The 23,790-nt window shown below is 41.7% G+C and overlaps 1 protein-coding gene across 3 annotated transcripts in view; it reads right to left on the bottom strand.

Moving 5' to 3' along the window:
- The window catches only part of ryr3 (ryanodine receptor 3), a 324,483-nt gene that overhangs the window by 25,772 nt on the left and 274,921 nt on the right, over nucleotides 1-23,790 (bottom strand). For all 3 annotated transcript variants that reach the window (XM_055640726.1, XM_055640727.1, XM_055640728.1), the window contains 10 exons: nucleotides 21,883-21,939; nucleotides 20,718-20,817; nucleotides 20,417-20,496; nucleotides 20,044-20,120; nucleotides 16,770-16,843; nucleotides 16,476-16,493; nucleotides 15,686-15,766; nucleotides 5,904-5,992; nucleotides 5,139-5,267; nucleotides 1,490-1,594 (listed from right to left, as the gene is read on the bottom strand). In XM_055640726.1, the coding sequence (XP_055496701.1) occupies nucleotides 1,490-1,594; nucleotides 5,139-5,267; nucleotides 5,904-5,992; nucleotides 15,686-15,766; nucleotides 16,476-16,493; nucleotides 16,770-16,843; nucleotides 20,044-20,120; nucleotides 20,417-20,496; nucleotides 20,718-20,817; nucleotides 21,883-21,939 (810 nt within the window). The remainder of the gene's footprint in view (nucleotides 1-1,489; nucleotides 1,595-5,138; nucleotides 5,268-5,903; nucleotides 5,993-15,685; nucleotides 15,767-16,475; nucleotides 16,494-16,769; nucleotides 16,844-20,043; nucleotides 20,121-20,416; nucleotides 20,497-20,717; nucleotides 20,818-21,882; nucleotides 21,940-23,790) is intronic.

The raw sequence follows: 23,790 nt of genomic DNA, 5'->3' as shown, positions 1-23,790 counted from the left end.
GAGACTGAAAGGTCATTGGGCCCCCTCAAAAAAGTGCAAATTTCCCGCATATTCCTCTTTTTTTAATAAACATATGACGCTTCATAATTAACCTAACTTATCACCCTGATATTTTTAAATAGAGCTTATCTTGCTCATAGTACTGAACACACAAATACAAGTTGCACTGGGATTTATCCATGCAAATGCAGAAATTGGGACCAGGTCACTATGCAACACATTTAAATATAATCCCCTAACTCAAAAAATAAAGTGGGTAGTGGCCTCATGGCAGTCCATGTATATCGTGACACTGTCTTGCTGTAACTCAAATAACTGAGGGGCAAATCCAGAGGCATTTACCAAGTTACAAGATAGCTCTTTGAAGAATATTATTGTTATTGTATATTTAAACATGTATGTTATTGATTGCACTCTGCATTTCTTCTGTAAATATTTGGAGCATAATGAAAATGGCAATATTATTTAAAATAATTATTTCAGAGATCAACCCAACCAAGAGGACCAGATCTCTGAATGTTGAGGCTGCAGTTGATGTGTGTGATAATAAAGTTTAATTTGATCATTCATTATTTTATGCCAACTTTTTTTTTTTCAGAGTTTTGTTTCATATCACCCTTTTTTCTTTCATGAAAATGCCAATGCTTCTTGCAAGGACAGCATTCACTGAATGGCTGGATGATGTTGGGGTTCTTGAGAACTGTTTGAGCCACACTCACCCAACAAGTGGGCAGAGGTCCATTTGACATGTGTGTTGCAGATGATGGAAAGTCCTTGGGGCATCAGGAGCTGACTATTAACAGAAGAACGCAGAGCATCTGTGCTGCTTTTCAAGCTACAGTACTTAATGTCTGGTCCAGTCACTAACCACCCACTCGCCCAGCCCAAAGCCCCATAAGATTTTAATGACAGGATTTGCGACAAAGGTAATGTCATTCAATATCAAATTGGTTAGACCATGTCTGATGAAGGGTGGTCATTTTCTGACGTTTGTGTGGCACAAATGTTACTTTCCATGCCTGTGCGTTGTCCAGTTTTGATGTACGAATTGCTTCATTTTCTGAGTTGTGCATAGAAATCAGCACTCTGCAATCATCAGCAAATGTACCTTCATCTGACCTTGTAGTGGAAAATAATTTGAAGTAGCTGAAAATGATTGTGCTGAAAACACTGCCGTGTGAACCTTGCAGGAACATCCAAGGATTGGGATGTTTTATCACCAACAACACAAACCAACTTCATGCCACGTATGACTGTAATGATTGGAACGTTTAGCTCTTGATAAGACTGCAAACCTTATTTTGTACTGATGTCAAAGTTATTAATTACAGAACAACTCCCATCATTACTCATCATACTTTTCTATCTCAATCAGCAAGCAGTTAGCAAGCAAACCTAGGATACTTATCGGCTGTATATGAATTATTTCCTCAAACAATATTGTAACTGCAGATACTTGCGTTTGTTAGCTCTGGAATGGTAGACATACCTGAGAAAGCTTCATTTGCATATTAGCAAAAACATGCAGGAAACCAACCACTGCATCCCAGAGCCTGCTGTGGGCAAGACTCTGCTGGTTCCCAATGCAAGGGCCCTGCATAAATAAAATCAGATGAGATCTCTTTTAGAACAGAATGCCACTGACAAAGCCTGAAGGACTTATGTGTGTTAATTCCTTATTTGGATAACTGATCATTGATTTGGTTAACACAGCTTGAATTTGTATGTTTGTTTCCGGCAGAGTACACATCCAAATTTTATTTCATTGAAATGCATAAGACAAAGCCCATTCTTCCGAAAAAATTACAGCTGACCATGAACAAATCATGCAAACAGTTAATTGTTATCATATCCGCCCATCCCGTTTTCCATTTCCATCAACCCCTTCTTCATCACCTGCCGATCCAAGCTGTGCTGGCTTTAACAACAGTGTAATTTACAAATAGAATGAGGATGATTGGATAATCTCGCCGTCATTCCTCACCGTCACATCTCATTCCTGCTAGCTGTGTTGCTACACGCGACTGAGATGAAACGTAATTATATAATTTGTATATAACCTTCCGCCACTCCTTGCATATTTTGGTAAAAGTAGTCTTCTTCTCGGAAGATGGCGGGTGTAGCCGCCAATGATGGGTTCTGTTTCCTCTGCCCTTAAATAGATCTCACTTTCTTTGCTATATCATGGATACCTCATACTGAGCACATGTACACATCCTGACACCAACTCACTGGCTAATACACTGTTGCCAACACACACTGTTAAATTTAATCCATGCCCTTTCCTTAACCCTAACACAGCCTCATGGTTTTCATAGAATTTAAGGAACTCCAATCCAGCTCATTTTTGCCTATTCAGGTGTCTACATGATACAGCAGCAGTGGGGTTGTTGATAATGATTCTCAGTTACTCAACAACAGACCAAAATCCAGATTGCTGAACCCTCTGCGATGAAACGTTTTGGGAACAAAGGGGTTAAGGTCTCTTTTTCTTCTCAACCATGATAATCCCACATTGTTCAACTTCAAATGTAAATTATTGGTTGGAAAATGTAATAGGGTTCCCTGAACAGATGAAGTGCATTTTCTACACATTCTTTTTCAGTTTTTTTATTTTAATGAATAAAACATAAGGCATGAATTGTATTATAACACAGCTCAGTTATGTATAATTGAGGCTGTAATGGTCTTGGTGGTATCAAATATGATTGAGTTGGAGCACTAAAGATTCCAGTCCCACACCAGGAAAGAGCGATGCCCTTAAGACTTCATTGCAGTTATGCCACTGTTGCCACACTTTGGATTAATCATAAACATGATCTATCTACCATCGGAAGATGCAAAATAACTCACAGTAGTATTTTGCGATAGGCAAGACAGCAATACCTGGTGACCTGGCAAACAACATTATTTGAAATCTATCACAAAAATAGATGATCTGATCATTACCACACTGATCTTGGTCAGACATTTCATGGACAAAAACCCAAAGCATTTCTTATACTACAGCACTGACTCATTTGGAAATATTGACTGTGAAGAATTTTGAGATACACAGAAATGGATATCAGATAAGTTATATAAATAATTGAAAATACAATGGAACCACAATCTTGTAAGATTGCTGGAATCTTGAGCAAAACACAAAGTGCTGGAGTAAGTCAACAGGGCAGGCAGCATCTGTGGAGGGAATAGATATGCTACATTTTGGTGCCAAATCCCTTTTTCAGACTGATTTTAACTGTTTTTCTTCTGTCTTCTATAAAAAGTTCATCAGTTTGAATGTTACGGTAGTAATTATGCTGAAACCATCAGTTTTCTAAAATGGCAGCAACATTGGAGTTGCCACATGAGTGTTTTAATCCTTAATTTGCTGTCAACTCTTCCCCAAACATTGGTTTAATTTATGAACACAAATGAATGAAAATAAATCACTTGAAATGATGTGAAATAAATTGATTCACAAACTAAACTCCTAAATATTCTAAATTTCTCTGCTCTACTGCAGTATATAATCTACTTCCAGTCAGAGTATAAATATTCCTGTTACTTGATCCCACCCATTCACTTCTTCACCCCTAGCAGAGATTTAAATTTTGATTTCTGGAAACAAAATATGTATAGATTTAATTATTGCTTTGAATAGTGGAAAGGAAAAAAATGCTGTTTTGTCATATCTTTAGGATGTTCCAAAATGCTTCCTGCCTAGTTTACTTTTGAAGTGTAGAAGTGTTTGTGCATAAGAATATCATAAAGGGCTTAGATGCAGCCAAGGCCTTAGAATTAGACTTAGTTTCTCCCACACTGTTGAGTGCATTGGGCAGCAAGCTTTCACCATTCTGTTCGGTTATGTGCGACGTCTTCCACCCTCGATATGTTAGTATCCCGGGCTTCCAAATCCTTCTGGAATGTTCGCCCCCATGTGAGTTTTGGTTGGCCTCTTTTCCTTCTTCCATCAGGTTGCCATGTCATTGCTATCTTAGGTGCGTTTTCTGGTGACATTCTGAGTACATGTCCTGCAAATTTCATCCTGCATACCTATATGTCCTGGCTGAGAGGCTTTTGTTGCAGTTTTCCAGTAGATCTCCTCATTTGGGATGTGATGTCTGTAGCTAGTCTTCAAGATCTTCCTCAAGCAGCGTTGTTGGAATGCATCCAATTTATTTTTCATCTTATTTTGATTTTCCATGTTTCACTGGCATAGAGGGCTGTAGGGACTGGAAGAGCTTGACTTTTAGCATCTTGGATATCCTGCCACTAGACCATACTGGCTGCATCCATCTGGTTCTGGTTATGGACACCCCAAGCCAGTGCTATGAAACATTGCCTATCCATGTTCTCCAGAGATGCTGCCTGACTCGCTGAGTTACTCCAGCACTTTGTCTTTTTTTGAAATAGTGTTTCTGTTTTAGAACTCTAGTATTATTCTGGTGAAGGGCATGTTAAGGGCCTGTCCCACGAGCATGCGACCTGAATGCGGCAAGCGCGACCAAACCGGAAGTGGGGGTCGAGCGATCCCCGGACACGGCCGGTCCCACCAGCATACGCCTGCATTCGGCGGGCGCGACCAAACCGGAAGTGGGGGCTGCGCGGAGGTCGAGTGAGTGACATGAAGTTCGAGCGAAGTCCGCGGGAAGTTCGCGCGTGACGTATGGCGTTAAGACGCTACGCACGCCCATCGAGGCGCTGCGTATGCCGTCGAGGAGGCTGCGGGCTGGCAGGCCGTTGCCGCGCGGAATTTTTGAACAGTTTTTCGAAGTCCCGCGCGATGTCGGGACGAGCTCCGCACAACTCCATACGGCTCAGGCGATCGAAGTGGGACCGGCCCCGCGAGGCCGTACTGCTCAAGCGACCACGTTAGGTCGCGTTTGCCGCATGGAGTCGCATGCTCAATGGACAGGCCCTTTGGAACCTTTTATAGGTTCATCATCAGTAGCCATTGTATTCTTGGCATAGAGGCCTAAAACACAATATTTACAAACTAGTTAGATAATCTATGCTGAGTTGACAATTCATCCCAATTACTGTAATAATGATTTGTAACATTTCAAAAGTTAAGGTGTTTCACCATTCTTTAATTTAAAATACAGAATTGATCTGATAAATAATGAATCAGATTTTTACAGAGGTTGCATTACCTGGATATACTCTGTCAGCGAGTTGAAGATTTGTTTAGCCACAGCTAACGCTTTTGAGAAATTGCGCTGACCTTGTTCATCCATAACAACTTTTCCTGAGTAATACCAATAGAAATCACTGATTGACTCCTGAAATTTAATAAGGTTAATTATATTAATGATTTTTGGTTAACAAAAAAATATACTTAACCCTTCTGCCTTCGCTAAATATGGATTTGTGAGTGTCAACATGCTTGGTATTCTGCATCTTCCTCTCTCTCCCAGTTCAGTTGTCAGAAAATTTCAATGCATGTGATATTAAATATAACAGAATTTACCCTGAAAACAATGACATTTTCTTTTTCTGTAGAATATTATTGTATGATAATTTTTGAATATCTGATTTCCTACAGATGAAGAGAGTAGAACATTAGATTAAAATATATTAGTTATTATGCAACTGAGTTATATTCATGCAAGTCAATGAATTACTGAGGATATCAAAAGCTCTTAAAATGAGTTCTGCATTTTTCCAATAGGAACCAATTAGTTGAATAGTCATTGGCATTCCTTACTGCAGAGATATGCTGTATTGTACTGTGGGATGTGCACTTGACTGGAAATATAATTGAGACTACCAATTATAATGTCTAATCTGAAAGTTTTTTGCACACATAAAATGATGAAATACGGCATAAATTTTATTTTTTCTCTGAGTGGTCATACACAGGGCATCATAAACCATAACTATTTTATTACAAATTTTAATGTATACTTTTGGAATACCTGAAGACGCAGCAAATAGTCAACTGTGCTGATAATGATATTCACTGTAGTTGTGTTTCCTGTTTGAGTTCTTAGGTAATTCTGGAAATCTATGGTTTAAAGTATTGAAGATTATTAGCTGTCATGTATCTAAAGTAAACATTTACATTCAGTACAAATTTTGAATCAGCAGCAAAATCCAAGAATACAATGGCTACTAATGATGAACTTATAACAGGTTCTAACGTGCTCTTCACCAAAATAATACTTGAGTTCTAAAACAGAGACACTATTTCAAAAAAAGACAAAGTGCTGGAGCAACTCAGCGGGTCAGGCAGCATCTCTGGAGAACATGGATAGGCGACGTTTTAAAGATACATAGATCCAGTGCATTCAGAAAGTATTCAGACCCCTTCACCTTTTCCACATTTTGTTACTTTACAGCCTTATTTTAAAATGGATTATTATTTTTTATCATCAATCTACACAATACCGCGAATGAAGAAGTGAAAACAGGTGTTTAGAAATTGTTGCAAAGTAATTAAAAAGAAATAACTGAAATATCACATTTACATAAGTATTCAGACCCTTTTCTATGACACGCAAAATTGAGCTTAGGTTCATCTTGTTTCCATTGATTATCCTTGAGATGTTTCTACAACTTGATTGGAGTCCACCAGTGGTAAATTAAATTGATTGGACATGATATGGAAAGGCACACACCTGTCTATATAAGGTTCCACAGTTGACAGTGCATGTCAGAGCAAAAACTAAGCTATGAAGATGAAGGAATTGGCTACAGACCTCCGAGACACAGATCTGAGGAAAAGTATAAAACAATTTCTGCAGCATTGCAGGTCCAGAAGAGCACAGTCATTCTTAAATGGAAGAAGTTAAATGGAATGGCCTCCGTCATTCTTAAATGGAAGAACTTTGAAATCACCTAGGACTCTTCATAGAGCTGGCCGCCCGGCCAAACTGAACAATCGGGGAGAAGGGCCTTGGTCAGGGAGGTGACCAAGAACACGATGCTCACTCTGACAGAGCTCCAGAGTTCCTCTGTGGAGATGGGAGAACCTTCCAGAAGGACAACGATATCTGCAGCACTCCAACAATGGGGGCCTTTATGGTAGAGTGGCCAGACAGAAGCCACTCCTAAGTAAAAGGCACACGACAGCCCACTTCGAGTTTGCCAAAAGGCACCGAAAGGACTCTTAGACCGTGAGAAACAAGACTCTCTGGGTCTGAAACCAAGATCGAACTCTTTGGCCTGAATGCCAAGCGTCACGTCTGGAGGAAACCAGGCACCGCTTATCACCTGGCCAATACCATACCTACGATGAAGCATGGTTGTGGCAGCATCATGCTGTGGGAAAAGTCTCCCAGCCTGCCATTAAAAAGACATAACTGAAATATCACATTTACATAAGTATTCAAACCCTTTACTCAGTACTTTGTTGAGGCATCTTTGCCAGCGATTATAGCCTCAAGTCTTCTTGGGTATGATGCTACAACCTTGGCACACCTGTATTTGGGTAATTTCTCCCATTCTTCTCTGCAGATCCTCCCAAGCTCTGCCAGGTTGGATGGGGAGCGTCGATGCACAGCTATTTTCAGGTCCCTCCAGAGATGTTCGATCGGGTTCAAGTCCAGGCTATGGCTGGGCCACTCAGCCTGAATTTTTAACAGCAGGCTGGGAGACTTGTCGGGATTGAGGGAAAGATTGAACGGAGCAAAATACAGAGAGATCCTTGATGAAAACCTGCTCCAGAGTGTTCAGGACATTGGACTGGGGCGGAGGTTCACCTTTCAACAGGACGCTGACCCTAAGCACACAGCCAAGACAATGCAGGTGGCTTTGTGACAAGCCTGTGAATGTCCTTGAGTGGCCCAGCCAGAGACTTGACTTGAACACGATCAAACATCTCTGGAGGGACCTGAAAATGGCTGTGCATCGACGCTCCACATCCAACCTGGCAGAGCTTGGGAGGATCTGCAGAGACGAATGGGAGAAATTACCCAAATACAGGTGTGCCATTGTAGCGTCATACCCAAGAAGACTTGAGGCGATAATCGCTGCCAAAGATGCCTCAACAAAGTACTGAGTAAAGGGTCTGAATACTATGTAAATGTGGTATTTCAGTTATTTATTTTTAATTACTTTGCAAACATTTTTCAACACCTGTTTTCGCTTTTTTATTATGAGGTATTGTGTGTAGATTGATGATAAAACAAATGATTTAATCCATTTTAGAATAAGCCTGTAATGTAACAAAATGTGAAGAGGTCTGAATACTTTCTGAATGCACTGTTCCTAGATAATAGGTGCAGGAGGAGGCCATTCGGCCTTTTGAGCCAGCACCGCCATTCAATGTGATCATCCACAATCAGTACTCCGTTCCTGCCTTTTCCCCATTCCCCTTGATTCCGCTGGCCCTAAGAGCTCTATCTAACTCTCTTTTGAATGCATCCCGTGAATTCACAACTCTCTGGGAGAAAATGTTTTTCCTCTTCTCAGTTCTAAATGGTCTACCCCTTATTCTTAAACTGTGGCCCCTGGTTCTGGACTCCCCCAACATTGGAAACACGTTTCTTACATCTTAATACTTTTATATGTTTCTATAAGATCACCCCTCATCCTTCTAAATTCCAGTGAATACAAGCCCAGTCGCTCCATTCTTTCATCATACGTCAGTCCCACCATCCCAGGAATGAACATTGTGAACCTACGTTGCACTCCCTCAATAGCAAGAATGTCCTTCCTCAAATTAGGAGACCAAAACTGCACACAATACTCCAGGTGTAGTCTCACCAGGGCCCTGTACAACTGCAGAAGGACGTCTTTGCTCTTATACTCAACTCCTCTCTTTATGAAGGCCGACATGCCATTAGCTTTCTTCATTGCCTGTTGTACCTGTGTGCTTACTTTCATGTCAGGACCTTTCTTCAGACTCAAGGAGTGTTCTTTGTATACACTCAAGGTGCTTGTCTAATTAGTTTAAAGTGATATTTGCTAGTGGGATTTATAGACTCTTCAGGGTTTAATCCTTAGATTCTCTGTGTTCTTCTCTTGTGAAAGCGATAGCTTCACCACTCACAAATATGAGTTGCTGTAAAGGTTGTAAAAAAAAAAGGTACACACAAAATGCTAGAGTAACTCAGCGGGACAGGCAGCATCTCTGGAGAGAAGGAACGTTTCGGGTCATGAAAACCTGTCTTGAATGGGTATTGAGTTGCAAGCTTCAGAATTCATCACGATAGTTTCAGCTAATGTAAACAAATACTGTAGGTTTGATAATAAATGGAAAGGCAAAATACTAGAAGCTCCAAACTATAAGCTAAGCCCATTTGTTAACCGAAGAGGTATGGTGGCACTGGAGTAGCGTTGTTGCCTTATGCCCCTGTCCCACTTCGGAAACCTGAACGGAAACCTCTGGAGACTCTGCGCCCCACCCAAGGTTTCCATGCGGTTCCCGGAGGTTTTTGTCAGTCTCCCTAATGGTCGAAAGTGGTTTCCGCTTCTTCTATGTTCCGGCGATTATTATAAAAAATTAAAAACCGGCCGCGACTATAAATAGATTATATATATAATAGACTATAAATAGGCGACAAAGGTTCATCTGTATCTCCTCCAACTTCATCTACTGCATCCGCTGCTCTAGATGTCAGCTGATTTACATCGGAGAGACTAAGCGGAGGTTGGGCGATCGTTTCGCCGAACACCTCCGCTCAGTCCGCAATAACCTACCTGAACTCCTGGTGGCTCAGCACTTCAACTCCCCCTCCCATTCCCAATCCGACCTCTCTGTCCTGGGACTCCTCCATTGCCAGAGTGAGCAACACCGGAAATTGGAGGAACAGCACCTCATATTCCGCCTGGGTTGCTTGCGTCCGGATGGCATGAACGTTGAATTCTCCCAGTTTTGCTAGCCCTTGCTGTCTCCTCCCCTTCCTTAACCCTCGAGCTGTCTCCTCCCATCCCCCCCGCCCTCGGGCTCCTCCTCCTCCCTTTTTCCTTCCTTCTCCCCCCCACCCCCCATCAGTCTGAAGAAGGGTTTTGGTCCGAAACGTTGCCTATTTCCTTCACTCCATAGGTGCTGCTGCACCTGCTGAGTTTCTCCAGCATTTTTGTGTACCTTCGATCTTCCAGCATCTGCAGTTCCTTCTTGAACACTATAAATAGGTTGCCGTTTTAAAAATCGGTAATTTTTTAGTCGAAGCTGGTTGCGATGCTAGTTGAAGGTGGTTGCCAGAGGTTGCAGGTAGTGGAAGGTAAGACCTCCCTGGTGAAATAAAACTGGGTGAAAAATACGTCTTACCTTCCACTACCTGCAACCTCCAGCAACCACCTTCAATTAGCATCGCAACCGGCTTCGACTAAAAAATTACCGATTTTTAAAACGGCAACCTATTTTTAGTCGCGGCTGGTTTTTAATTTTTTTGAAATAAATGCCGGAACATAGAAGAAGCGGAAGCCACTTTCGACCATTAGGGAGACTGACAAAAATCTCCGGGAACCGCACGGAAACCTTGGGTGGGGCGCAAAGTCTCCAGAGGTTTCCGTTCAGGTTTCCTAAGTGGGACAGGGGCATTACAGCGCTTGCAGAGCTGGTGACCCGGGTTCAATCTCAACCACAGGTGCTGTTTTGTACGGAGTTTGTACGTTCTCCCCATGACCGCATGGGTTTTCTCCGAGACCTTTGGCTTCATCCCAGTCCAAAGTAGTACAGGTTTGTAGTTAAATTGGCTTGGCATAAGTGTAAATTTTCCCTAATGTGTGTAGAATACTGTTAAGGGCCTGTCCCACTTGGGCGTCATTTGCTCGACATTATTTACGTGTCATGACGCGTGCATCGTGATGCGCGCATGGCGTGCATTACGCGTGCATGGTGACGTAGGCAGTGACGCACAATCGTGCATGGAGCCCCAGGATTTTGGGATTCACAAAATCTTCGCGCGCCACCTTAAATGTGTGGGGATCGTTGGTCGGTGAGGACCCGGTGGGCCGAAGGGCCTGTTTCCATGCTATATCTCTAAACTAAAGTGGAGTGACAAGCACATTCTTTGGAAGTTAGCCGATTAATTATAGCGGTGAGACTACGTCCCCAAGCTTTCTTTTTATTGCAGTTTTAGCAGTGACCATTCGTGTTTCTCACAACTCAGACTGCTGAAAGTGGTAATTATGCTGCACGGAAACGTGGCAGTGCCTACCCAGCAATCTTCATTGGCCAGGAAGAACAAGAACACTCCTACATAGCCCAATTATACATTGGATTCTTCCATGACTCCATAGAATCTGATGTCCTGCAAAGCACATTAATCCCTCCTATCTTCCATAGTCTTCTTGCAATCATCCCCAACAGATGCTTGTGACTCCATCAGCACCCTTCCCCAAACACTGTGGACTCCAGCCCCATTTCCTAATAATGTACCTCTGCTTCCTTCCTATCCCTGCGCCCTAGACCGTAGATCTCACCTCCACACCGATCTGATACCCGACCAGTCTCCTGGTTTTCCTATAGATTTGGTTGGAAAATGTATTCCATCAATCACTAAGATGATTTTCCCAAATCCTAAACTGCCCATAATACCATCTCCTACCCATTCATCACTGCTATCTTCATGTAATTACCATGCCCTATTAAGGAACCCTGCATGTTTATTATGGAACAGACCCCAATCCATGTCCACTGTTATTGAAAGAATTAACAAATTGTACCAGAAGTAAATATTGCTTTGAGGTGGCAAGCTAAAGCAGTACAATGAACTTCCTCTTATCAATATAAATCTATTTTTAATGAGATAGTCCTGAGGTTAATAGCCTTAACATCAATCTGATGAACATGTATTCTACACATTCTTTCCAGGGCTTGTGCCATAACCTGTGGTATAAACGTTGTATTATTTACATGTCATAGATAAGACGGTGAATATTACTGGCAGTTTTAGAATCCGGAGCTTCAGGGGGACATTGTTTTATCCAAGATAGAAGCTTGACTGTGATTAACCTAATGGATTTCATGTCTTTTTTAAACATAGAAGTATGGCACTGAGCGTAATTTCATTTATTCCTGGGTACAATATGCAAATAATGATCCAGTTAGATTCACTTGGCCAATTTATAGCTTCTTAGGATACAAGAACTGGAGATACTGGAACCTTATCTTTAGCCTATGTCAGTTACTGCACCCATCTGCCAAATCATCATCCCTCCCTCCGCACCTGTATCTACCTGTATCGTCGTGGGGTACCAATGCATCCACACTGCCGTCAACTGCTCTTGCGCTGTGCTACTCTGCTGCAGAATATGCTTGTCCTGTTTGGGAGAAGTCATCTCATGCGAAGAAAGTTGATACCACCCTCAATGACAGCTGCAGATGCATCACTGGCTGCCTAAAAGCGACGGATGTGAATAGCTTGCATGTCTTGGCCGGTATTGCTCCACCAGGAATCCGCAGATCAGTTGTCAGTAGCAGGCAAGTTAGGGACACTCGCCATTCCTGTCACTCCCATCATCCAGCCCCCAAACGGCTGAAGTCGAGGAAGAGCTTCCTCCACACAGTCCAGTCACTGTCACAGCCTCCTCAAGCAACCAGATTAGCCTTGCGGAAAAAGAAACGCAGTGAAGACCACCACCACGTAAAGATGCCTATCCCGGTACCCGGACGTGGCGCCGAAGGAAGTGAACCCGAAGCAAAGAAGTGGAAGCCAAATAACCGAACGGAAACAAAGCCAAAACGCCAAGTAACCAGAAGTGTACGAAGCCGAAACGCCAACTAACCGAAAGGGTGGGATGCCTAAAAGCAAACTCTCCGAAAGGCCGCTCTGCCGAGACGCCAACTCACCGAAAGGCTGTGTCGCCTACAAGCCAACTCACTGAATGGCCGCTCTGCCGAAAAATCAAATAACGGACATGATGTCGCCGGGGGGGGGGACTTGTCAGCTATTGGTCCAGATCCCCGCGTCCATCACAACACTGGCCAGTGGAAGGGAGGGTGGTGGTCATTTTCCAACACAAGCCAAAGGTGACTGGGCAATCTGAACCGGAGCGCCAAGTTGTAAGCGGCCGAAGGAGCGCATCCCTCGGGACAGCCCCCACTACCCCACGGCCGCCCTCCGCTTTGCCTTCCCCATGCGGCCACACTGTGATGGGCTGTGTGTCGGCAGCAACACGTGGAGCAGAGTTGTGGGACAGGCTGGTCCCGCCACCCACCCAGAGTCACTGACCGCAATGCACTGCCATCGGACCCCAACCCCAACACCAGGGTGATTCACCCCCCCGACCTACACCCCTCGACACCCACACACTGAGTGATTCACCCCCCCCCCTGGCCGCAGGAACAGACTCGGGGCATTGGCATAGTAAATCGCTTTTAAAACATGTGGCGGGGGACACACAAATTCCCTGCCAGCCCGATGACAAGTGTGCATGACAACGAACAATTTTATCTCAGCGGAACAGGCAGCATCTCTGGAGAGAAGAAATGGGTGGTGTTTCGGGTTGAGACCATTCTTCAGACCTGAAGACTGAAGAGTCTCGACCCGAAATGCCACACATTCCTTCTCTCCAGAGATGCTGCCTGTTCCACTGGGGTCTGTGTGGGGGTTGGGGTCCGAGGGCGGTGCATCGCAGTCAGTGACTCTGGGTGGGAAGAGGGACCAGCCTGTCCCACACCTCTGTTCCACCCGGCGCTTCCGACTCACAGCTCGTCACAGTGCGGCCGCATGGGGGAGACGAGGCGGAGGGCGGCCGTGGCCGTGAGAGAGTGGGGGTTGTCCCGAAGCATGCTTTGGCCGCTTACAACTTGGTGCTCGGGTTCAGAGTGCCCAGTCACATATGGCTTGTGATGGACGCGGGGGTCTGGACCAATCGCTGACAAGTTCCGCCCCCCCGGCGACATCATGTTGGCTTGTAGGCGGTGCAGCCCTTCGGTGAGTTGGCCTTTCGGCAGAGCGGCCTTTCGGTGAGTTTGCTTTTCGGCGTCCCATCCTTTCGGTTAGTTGGCGTTTCGGCTTCGTATGTATCCGGTTATTTGGCATTACGGCTTTGTATTCCGTTCGGTTATTTGGCTTCCACTTCTTTTCTTTGGCTTTTCATCCTTCTACCCCACGTCAGCACACGGCCTATCCCCACCAAGGAACAGCTACCACCTGGTGACTGGAAGATCCTCAATAGGCTCAAAAGGATGGGCCGATGCAAGACCAATATGAACAAATGGGGCTATGCAGATGTGGCAGACACAGAATGTGAATGTGGAATATCTGTACAATCTCTGCCACACCTACTAAGATGCCCACTTCTTGGTGAACAATGCTGCCTGGAAGATATAGTGGTGGCAAACAAAAAGGCTGTCCACTGGCCGAACATGAAACATAGATGATGGACACGAAGGAAGAAGACCTGTATCTACCTATTACTTGCCAGGCTTTGTCCCATCCCCTCCTCCCTTTTCCAGTTTTCTTCTCCCCATCACCACAATTGGTTTGAAGAAGTGTCCCGACCCAAAACACCGTCTGCCTGTTCTCTCTCTAGATCCCTGACCTGCTGAATACCTCCAGCACTTTATGTTTTGCGAAAGCATTTAAAAATGGATTGTAATGGTAAGGTCATCTTTTTGATAATTGTTTCACACAGAAGTTATTCATGAATATGACCCATATCTTTCATAGAGTCAAAAAGCGTGAATGCGGGCCCTTCGGCCCAACTTGCCCATGTCAGCCAATATGTCCTAGATGCACTAGTCCCATTTGGCCTATATCCCCACAAAGTTCTCCTATCCATGTATCTGTCTAACTGTTTCTTAATCGCTGCCTCAACTACCTCCTTTGGCAGCTCATTCCATACACCCACCAGCCTATGTATGAAAAAGTTACTCCTCAGATTCCTCTTAAATCTTTTCCCCTTCACCTTAAAGCTATGTCCTCTGGTCCTCGATTCACCTACTCTGGGCAAGAGACTGTGCATCTACCCAATCTATTCCTTTCATTGCTGCTTTAAAAATAAAAAAACACATGTCTATATATTTACTATGCCCAATAATCATTTCCTATCATTTGTCCATTTTAAAAGTGTTCCCTTTTCATCTCTGCTATTAGCATTGATTTCTTGATGGGTACATTTCACAGGATGCCTATTGGTATCTGGCCCAAGTGCATGTTACTCATGCATATGCATCAACAGGAGTATTAGCAAGCAGCCAACCGTGTGAGGCAATAATATGATCCAAACATAAGGATGCACTTTCAGAGTAAACCTGTGATTAAACAGAAATGTGAGATTAAACCGAACTGTGGGACTCAGATATCTGGATAGTTAACTTGACTAAATCACCAGAGAAACCAACCTTATGTTTATTATGAACATTAAAAATCAGTTGCAAATTTGCTTAATTAGATTTCCTCTATTTATTACCTTGTCACAAGATGTGCTATTATTTGCAAATTCCTTCAAGTCACTAATTAACACAGCCAGGGAGGCATAACATATCCGCATTCAGTGTTTCATAGAGGAGAAACCAGATCACACTAACTAATGCGGAATTAATAAGAATCATTATAGAACATTTCAAGCTACTTAAGCCTTACATGTACACATATTATTACTTTTACTGAATCAACTGAGCCACATAATTTTACTTTTCGACAGCAACAGTTTTGTGAACCGCACAAATGATCTTGTTCCTATGAAGGTTTTTTTCCCCTACCAAATAAAAACTTGATTAGTATCCCCTTTGCATTCATTTTTCTCTCAGGTATTTGTGCTCATTGTGATGCACATCAGATGATAATTGAACTAAACTTACCACCGTTATGTCCCTCACACAGCAATTGCAAGAAACGAAACAAATCCCGAGTAAATTCATCATTCTGTAACACCTTGTCACCTGGTGAGGTAAAAAAAAGATGAGACGCTTACTGTGAAAGATACTTCTGTGTTTAGCACACCAGAATGGAACCATTTGTAATTAGTGCTTAACATACGATAGATATTCATAACATCTATGATACTATAAAAAAACTTCATATATCATTGTTTTAAGTTGTGTTATTGTTTTTAACTTTCAAATTCTTTATATTTCAAACTTTGAACAATTTGTGAACAGACATTTAAAAATGTTAAATTTGGTTTCTTGCACATACACGTGCTGAACTTACTTATTATCTGTTATGTATGAATGGCATAAATGACAATAAATAATGCAATGCTAATGCAAATACAGACTGAATATTGATGCTGTTAAACACATACACAAAGCTCTAAAGTGCATCCACATGGCATATAAAAGGATTTAAAATTAAATCTGAACATGTTAAGGACATTTTTATATTTAATCTTATTTGAAAGGGCATTCCTTATTGGCAAATATCAATAATTTCTTCTGTAAGAATTCTAATGAACAAGCAGTTTCAAGTTATACTCAATGCATGTCACATAATAAGCAGATTAATGGACCAGAAAAAAACTGTATATTAGGGTCTATTGACCATTAAAAACTGATAATTCTCATTTGGAAAATATGAATCGTATTAGTATTTTTTCTGGTCCACATTTGGTCAGTTTGCCATTCAAAAGTATCTAAACCATGTATTTACCATGTCCGCGAACAATGACTGTGGACCAATGGTTTTAAGGTTCAAGGGAGGAGAAAAAAAATCTGAGTAAATGATTTATTAATAAAGTATACCAAATAAAATACCAAAACATTACCCACAACAATATGAACTTGTAAGACAAGTTAAACTCAACAATGAGAATGTAATAATTGTAAAGTAATGAAGGTACAATTACAGATAAACAGTTTGTAGGAGATAATATGTTAACAAATCTGTATTTCTGCAGGATTAACTCATTACTGTTATAATGACGATAAAAGATTCAGTTCTTACGTGTTCCATCTTCAGTCACCATTCCCAGACCTTCTGCTTTGTTTTGTCTCTCAAAGGCATTCAAGTCAAGGATGCTGCAATTGCACAAATGGAAGAAAGGAATAGAGTACAAAAATTGCCTTCCATGGGGAGAGTTTGAGAAATCATTAGCTTAGACTGCTCCTTAAATGATATTGAATTTCTCATCTAATTAAAGACCATTTTGAAATCAATTATAATTAAGTAATACTAAACAGCATGGAGATAGCATTTTCCAAATGAAAAACTGTGGTGCATCTGCTACTTGCACTTCACAGGTTTTTATTGACTGAAATGATATTTGGACAGATTTTTGTACTTTGAGGGCACAACAAATGTTGTGCCCTCAAAGCGACTGTAATATGGACTGTGCCTAATTATGGACAGGCCTGTGCCTAATTATGCTGAAATAGTGATGGGCTGCCTTCCCTCAAGATCAAAGAATATTAACAGATGGATGAAAAAAAAAAAAAAACTACAAATGCTAAAAATCTGAAATAAAAACGTAAAATGCTTTAAACACTCAGCAGGTCAACCGCATCTGTGGAGAGAGAAGCAATGGTCATCGTTGCATTGGAGAAACCAAACGTAGATTGAGGTACTGCTTTGCAAAACATCACTGCATTTAGTCTACGAGCCTGACCCTGAGCTTGCAGTTGCCTGCACTTTATTGTTCTACCTACTCCCATTCGGACTTCTTTTGTGTTTGGTCTCATATTTTTTCAAAGAAGTCTAATTTACTCTCAAGGAACAGTGCTCATCTTCTTACTAAGACCACCCTGGAATCTGGCAACTCTGGCAGATAAGATTAAGGAGAACCCAAAAATATTTTATGTACATCAAGGGAGAGAGGGCAACTAGAACGAGTGAACAGGAAAACTCAGAAACTAGAGTGGTCATCTATTTGAAGAGCCGCAAGAGATGAGCAAGGTCATCAATAAGAATTTCTCCTCTGCTTTTACTGTGGAGAAAGCCATGACAGCTGGGAAGCTTGGAACAGTTAATGAAGGTGTCTTGACGGCAGTCCATATTACAGTCGAGGAGGTGTTGGATATTCAAAAGCACATGAGGGTAGATATGTATCCATAGTCGCAGTGGGATGCTAGGGAGGGAATTGCAGGAGCCCCGACGGAGATATAGAAATAATTGCTATACACAGATGAGGTGCTGGATGACTGGAGGGTGGCTAACGTTGTACCTCTATTTAAGAAGGGTTGCAAGGAAACACCTGGCAACTGTAGACCAGTGAGCCTAACATCAGTGGTACGTAAGTTACTGGAGGAGATTGTGAGGGTTAAGATTCTGAGGGTGTACTAGTCATGTCTCTACTATTTATTTCATTCCCCTTACATGTTTTTCCTCTACCTGCTAAATTTTTTGTAAGGTGTCCTTGAGACTCTTGAAAGGCGCCCATAAATAAAATGTATTATTATTATTATAAGATGTATCTATATTTGGATGGACAGAGGTTGATTAATGATAATCAGCATGATTTACTACATGGGAGATCATGTCTAACAAAATTGAGTTTTTTGAAGAAGCAACCAAGAAAGTTGATGAGGGTAATTCGGTAGACATTGTTTTCATGGATTTCAACAAGGCCATTGATAAGGTTACACAAAAAAGCTGGAGAAACTCAGCGGGTGCAGCAGCATCAATGGAGCGAAGGAAATAGGCAACGTTTCGGGCCGAAACCCTTCTTCAGACGGGGGTTCTGCATGACTGTTCTGGAAGGTTAGATCGCATGGCATTTAGGGAGAGCTGACTGCCTGGAAACAGAATTGGCTTCCTGGAAGAAAGCAGGGCATGGCGGTGCAAAGTTGCTTTTTGTACAAGAGGCCTATGAAGGTGGTTACCAAAAATTACAGCAGGATCTTGGTCAGCTGGGGAAGTGGACTGAAGAAAGGCTAATGGAGATCAATGCAGTGTGGAGTATTGCATTTTGGAAAGTTAGCCTATGGCAGTACCTTCACATTAAATGATAGGGGCCTGGGAAGTGTTACAGAGCTGAGCGATCAAGGAGTACAAATGCTTTGTTCTTTGAAAGAGGATGGTAAAGAAGGCTTTCAATTCATTGGCCTTCATCAGTCAGGGTACTGAGTATAGAAGGGTCTTGATTCAAAACATCACCCATTCTTTCTCTCCAGAGATGCTGCTTGTCCCGCTGAGTTACTCCAGCTTTTTTTCTCCATCTACTGAGTATAGAATTTGGGTTGTGGATACAAGGAACTGCAGATACTAGTTTATTAAAAAAAGACACAAATTGATGGAGAAACTCAGCAGGTCAGGCAGCATCTCTGAAGAACATGGATAGGTGACATTTCAGGTTGAGCCCGCTCTTTAGACTACATCTTCAAAGTTCAAAAGTTCAAAGTTCAAAGTAAACTTTATTGTCAATTCAAATAAATTGGATTGAAATTGCGTTTCCCCAAACTCCAAATGTGCAAGTAATATTTATAACACAGACATACAATATACCAACAAGATAGACAATATACATTATTTAAAATATTCACAGTGTGCCAGACTGTAGTAAAATTTTGAGGTATGTTATTAAGGTGCAATAATAAAGGTGCAATATAGAAAAGTGCAAATAGCATACTGCAGATATTGAGTTAGTTAAATGTTCATGGAATTTTCTTGAGTGTGTTGAGTAATCTGATGGTCTGAGAGAAAAAGCTGTTTTTTTTTTGAATCTGGTGGTTTTGCTCCGCATGCTGCGGTAGCGCTTGCCAGATGGTAGGAGAGTGAACAGTTTGTGTGCTGGGTGGGTGGTGTCTTTAATGATATTGGTTGCTCTCTTGTGACAGCGAGATGGGTATAAGTCCTGGATTGCAGGTTGGGGTGATCTGGTGATCTTCTCCGCTGTCCTCACCACTCTCTGTAGTGCCTTCTGGTCAGCAGCAGAGCAACTGCCATACCAGACTGAGAGACTGCTGGTAAGAATGCTCTCATACTGCACAGATCTTCATACTGCACAGATATAAATGACTCAGAATATTTTTTTTATGTGGTTCTACAGAACACCCATGATGTATAAAGCTCCTGCACAGTGGTGCTAAAAGGTCCACTGCAACATTCTGAGAATAATTATGGAATGAATAAAATATATGCTGATACCACCTAGGTGTCACCTTACATTTACTCTGAGAACAAAGATATGGATTTTGTGAATAAGCATGACTATGTGCCTGTTGACTCACTGACAGGAAGAGACCAGCAAATTCAACATATTGTTTAAACGTTGTTCTTTTACCTGCAGGATCGCATCAATCCAGACAGGCTCCTGAAAAAACCACTTTCTTTCTTCTCCTTCAAATAGTCCAACATTATCTAAATTAAAAAGTTACGTTATTTATGTATAAATAATTAACAAATGTAATGTATTATAGTTAACTTTAATGGAATATGCTCACTAAATAAACTTTCCACAGTTTATCATTCCTATCAGTGCAATGAATCATTAGGACCACTTTCATGGCTACATTTCTTTATATTAGCTTCAATGTTTTACAATTCATCTTAAAAATAAAAAATGTTTTGCACAGATAAATAAATCAGTACACTTGATTAGTGTTTTAATGTCACTAGAACTGCTACAGATGTTTTAATAGCAAAGACTATTTTACCCGCTGGACATCAGGGTTACCACCATTCAGAATGGAGATACCAAGCTTTAATGTTGTGGTCACCATGGGTGTTAATGCACCTGTAAGAACAAAATACAAAAATGATGAATGATAGCAAAATAAATATAGAGTCTAGTAATAAAATCATTGTTCCAATAACAGAACAACATAAAGTTGTATTCATCTACTCTGCGTACTTCAATCACAAAACAATCCAAATTCACAAGTGCTTTAGCAATACGGAAGATAAGAGGGCTATTCACATGAAGCCTGTTGTTCTGTTACCATGGTTACACTCTACCTTTGCTTGCACTAATCATTTGTATAACCATCTCAGCTGCTGCACGCTGGTGAAGCCTTGCTTGCTGGTAGAGTGTCATTTGTTTCTCCATTTCCTTTTCCTTTTGGAACATAAAAAAACAAACAATTTTAATGCATATTACTCAGAAATATGTATCCTTTAAGTCCATGATAGAAGTGATATTTTAGAAAGCAGCTTGCACGAAATCACAATGAAAGGGTAATATAACAGGAATCATTTTTAACTACCACTGCAAGTAAAATGTAAGATATATTTTTTTTAAACTCATTTTAAAACAACTGCTAACTCGTCATTGAGGGGCACCAATGGATAAAAGAAAGACATCCGTCACCCTGTGATCCCAAAGTTGCAGCTCCAAATCCACGAGACTTCAAGAACAAAATTAGAGAGGAATGTTAAATTTATTTTAATGAGTTGATTTGACAGTACGGTCCAGATGCCGAATGCACCACCCCATCAACCCCCAATGTATCCTGTTTTATTGTGGATCCTTCAGTAACCACGCACACAAAAAACAAATGAATTTCCTGTTTCCTTTAATTTCTTTTGGCATTCATTTCAGCAACTGTTTTGTGGCTGTCAGAGAGTGACATTCATGCCCGAGGTCAGCAAATCAGTGACAAGTAGTTAGGACTATTTGTGCTGTTGCCAGTGGGATTTGCACTAAAACAACCATTTTAATGAAAAATTCTGGGTGAACCAGCCTAACAATTTTTTTTAAACCACTATTTCGCACAAACTCACCATATTTTTTACAGGTCATCTGATGAGTTGTTAGGTCTAAATGTAGCACCTGTTTAGTATATTAAAAGTGTAAGGCAATTTCTAAGCAAGTGAGTGGTGTATTCATCATAGTGCTAATTGGATGGGCTGGGTTTGACATCCCTTTACACTGATAATTGTTTCAATTGTGCATTATATAAACTGGATATAACACATCACACAAATATGCCTTGGGAACTGAAATACATGGTTTCAATAGTTATCAATTACCACACTCCACTATTACAGACTTTTCCATCATTATTCCAATATCATTTATACTATTGTCCATTTTTAGCACAAAGATAGGATACTATTTTAAAGAATGTGGTTATTTTCTGGAATAAACAACTCAATATTTGACAACTTATTATCAACTTACTTCAAAAGTTTTTTCTTTTTCTTCATCTTCTTCATCATCATCATCAACATGGCAACTCTAATATTAAAGCAAAGTTAGAATTAAATGATTTTGTTCAGCAAATCACTCAAGCATTGAAATGTCTTTGAAAACTTCAAATATGCAAAATAAACATCTGGCGGGTATATGAATAGGAGAGATTTAGGGGAAAATCATCCAAGCACAGACAAGTGGAACAAGCCTGTTTAGGCTACTTGGCTGACATGGTCCAAGTGCTGTACAGCATCAATATTTCTCACTTTCAAAGTTCTAAATTCACAAAATATCCCAATATCCAAGCTGGAACACAAATACCAGTTAACAAGTTGAACATTTTTAAATCAATGACAAGGATGTTGGTAATAAAGAATGGCATTTTAACTTAAACAATAAGCGAGTTCGGTATTCCGAAAAATGCAAGGAATCATGGGATTTGGCAAAGGTCATTTGTGATTAAGAAAAAGCGAACAAAGCGCTGGCTGTATAAATTGTTAACTATTCTACCAATGAAAGTCTATAATTCTGTTAACTCAATAGCTTCCTTTCTTGTTCTGCTGTTCACACACTATTTACAGTCCCAGTTCTAGTTCAGTTCATTAATCTGCAATTATGAGATATTCAAAAAGTTAAAGAATTTATTATTTTCATTTAATTCTTAATATGTTTGCTACTGGAATACGAAAATATTACTTGTGTTTGAAACATTTTCTTATCTTTATTCATAATTTATGTTAAAAAATTTAATCTGAGGAACGGGGGTGCCAGATAGCGGGAGAGCAGGGTGTAACAGCGAGAGAGAGGGGGCAGATGCGAGTGGGAGGCGGGGAGAGACTGGACTGGCGGAGAGACATTCTCGGCAGCTGAGCTGCTGCGTGTATACAGACCTGCGTTTCATCCGTAGTCAGGATCGAACCCGGGTCTCCAGGGCTGTTGAAACACTGTTGAATTGCTACTGGACCGTCCCCGTCCTATCCCGAGTGTCCCATCCCTGTCTGGGGCGGCCGGAATTGTCCGGGAAGACCCTGAACTGACAGGACATTGGCCTGGAGCAGTGGCGGCCCCAGGCTTACAGCCAGCATGGAGAAGTAGCGCTAACTCCAGCTCAACTCTGCCCCAACTCCTGAGGAACACATTCCCCTACGGGCTGAAGACCGTCAGCTGCACCTCTCTCCTTATCCAGTGGCTGTCGGTTAACCCCCTCGTTGCTGGTGATAGCTGAGCGCCAGTCATCAATAATAATGATAATATCTTTTATTGTCATTGCACATCAGTGCAATGAGATTTAGTATTCAGCTTCCAACCGATGTCAAAAAAATAAAATAAATAAATAAACTGTGCAACGTGACCATCTGAGGGAGACAGTCCAGGGGGGATGGGGGCACTCAGCAGAGCCGGTTCAGAGCCGCTATAGCTCTGGGAATAAAGCTGTTTCCGAGTCTGGAGGCTCAGGCGTAGAAGGCCTTATAACGTCTGCCGGAGGGAAGTAGTTCATTACAAGGGTGTGAGGAGTCCGTTACAAGGGTGTGAGGAGTCTTTAAGGATGCTGACGGCCTTCCTGAGGCACCGTGTGTGGTAGATGCCCTCCAAGGCTGGTAGCTGTGTCCCAATAATCCTCTGCGCTCTATGGATGACACGCTGAAGAGCTCTCCTCTCCGTCTCCGTGCAGCTGAGATACCACACAGAGATGCCATACGTTAATATGCTCTCTGTGGTGCAGCGGTAGAAGTTTGTCAGCAGCTGTTGGGGCAGACCAGTCTTTTTTAATGTCCTCAGGAAGAACAGTCGTTGCTGTGCCTTCTTGACCAGCGCAGTGGGGTTGGTGGACCATGTGAGGTCCTCTGAAATGTGAGTGCCCAGAAACTTAAAGCTGGACACTCTCTCCACACTTTC

This window comes from Leucoraja erinacea, chromosome 9, assembly GCF_028641065.1.
Source record: "Leucoraja erinacea ecotype New England chromosome 9, Leri_hhj_1, whole genome shotgun sequence".
NCBI lineage: Eukaryota > Metazoa > Chordata > Chondrichthyes > Rajiformes > Rajidae > Leucoraja > Leucoraja erinaceus.
This window is presented reverse-complemented; position numbering and strand designations above follow the sequence as displayed.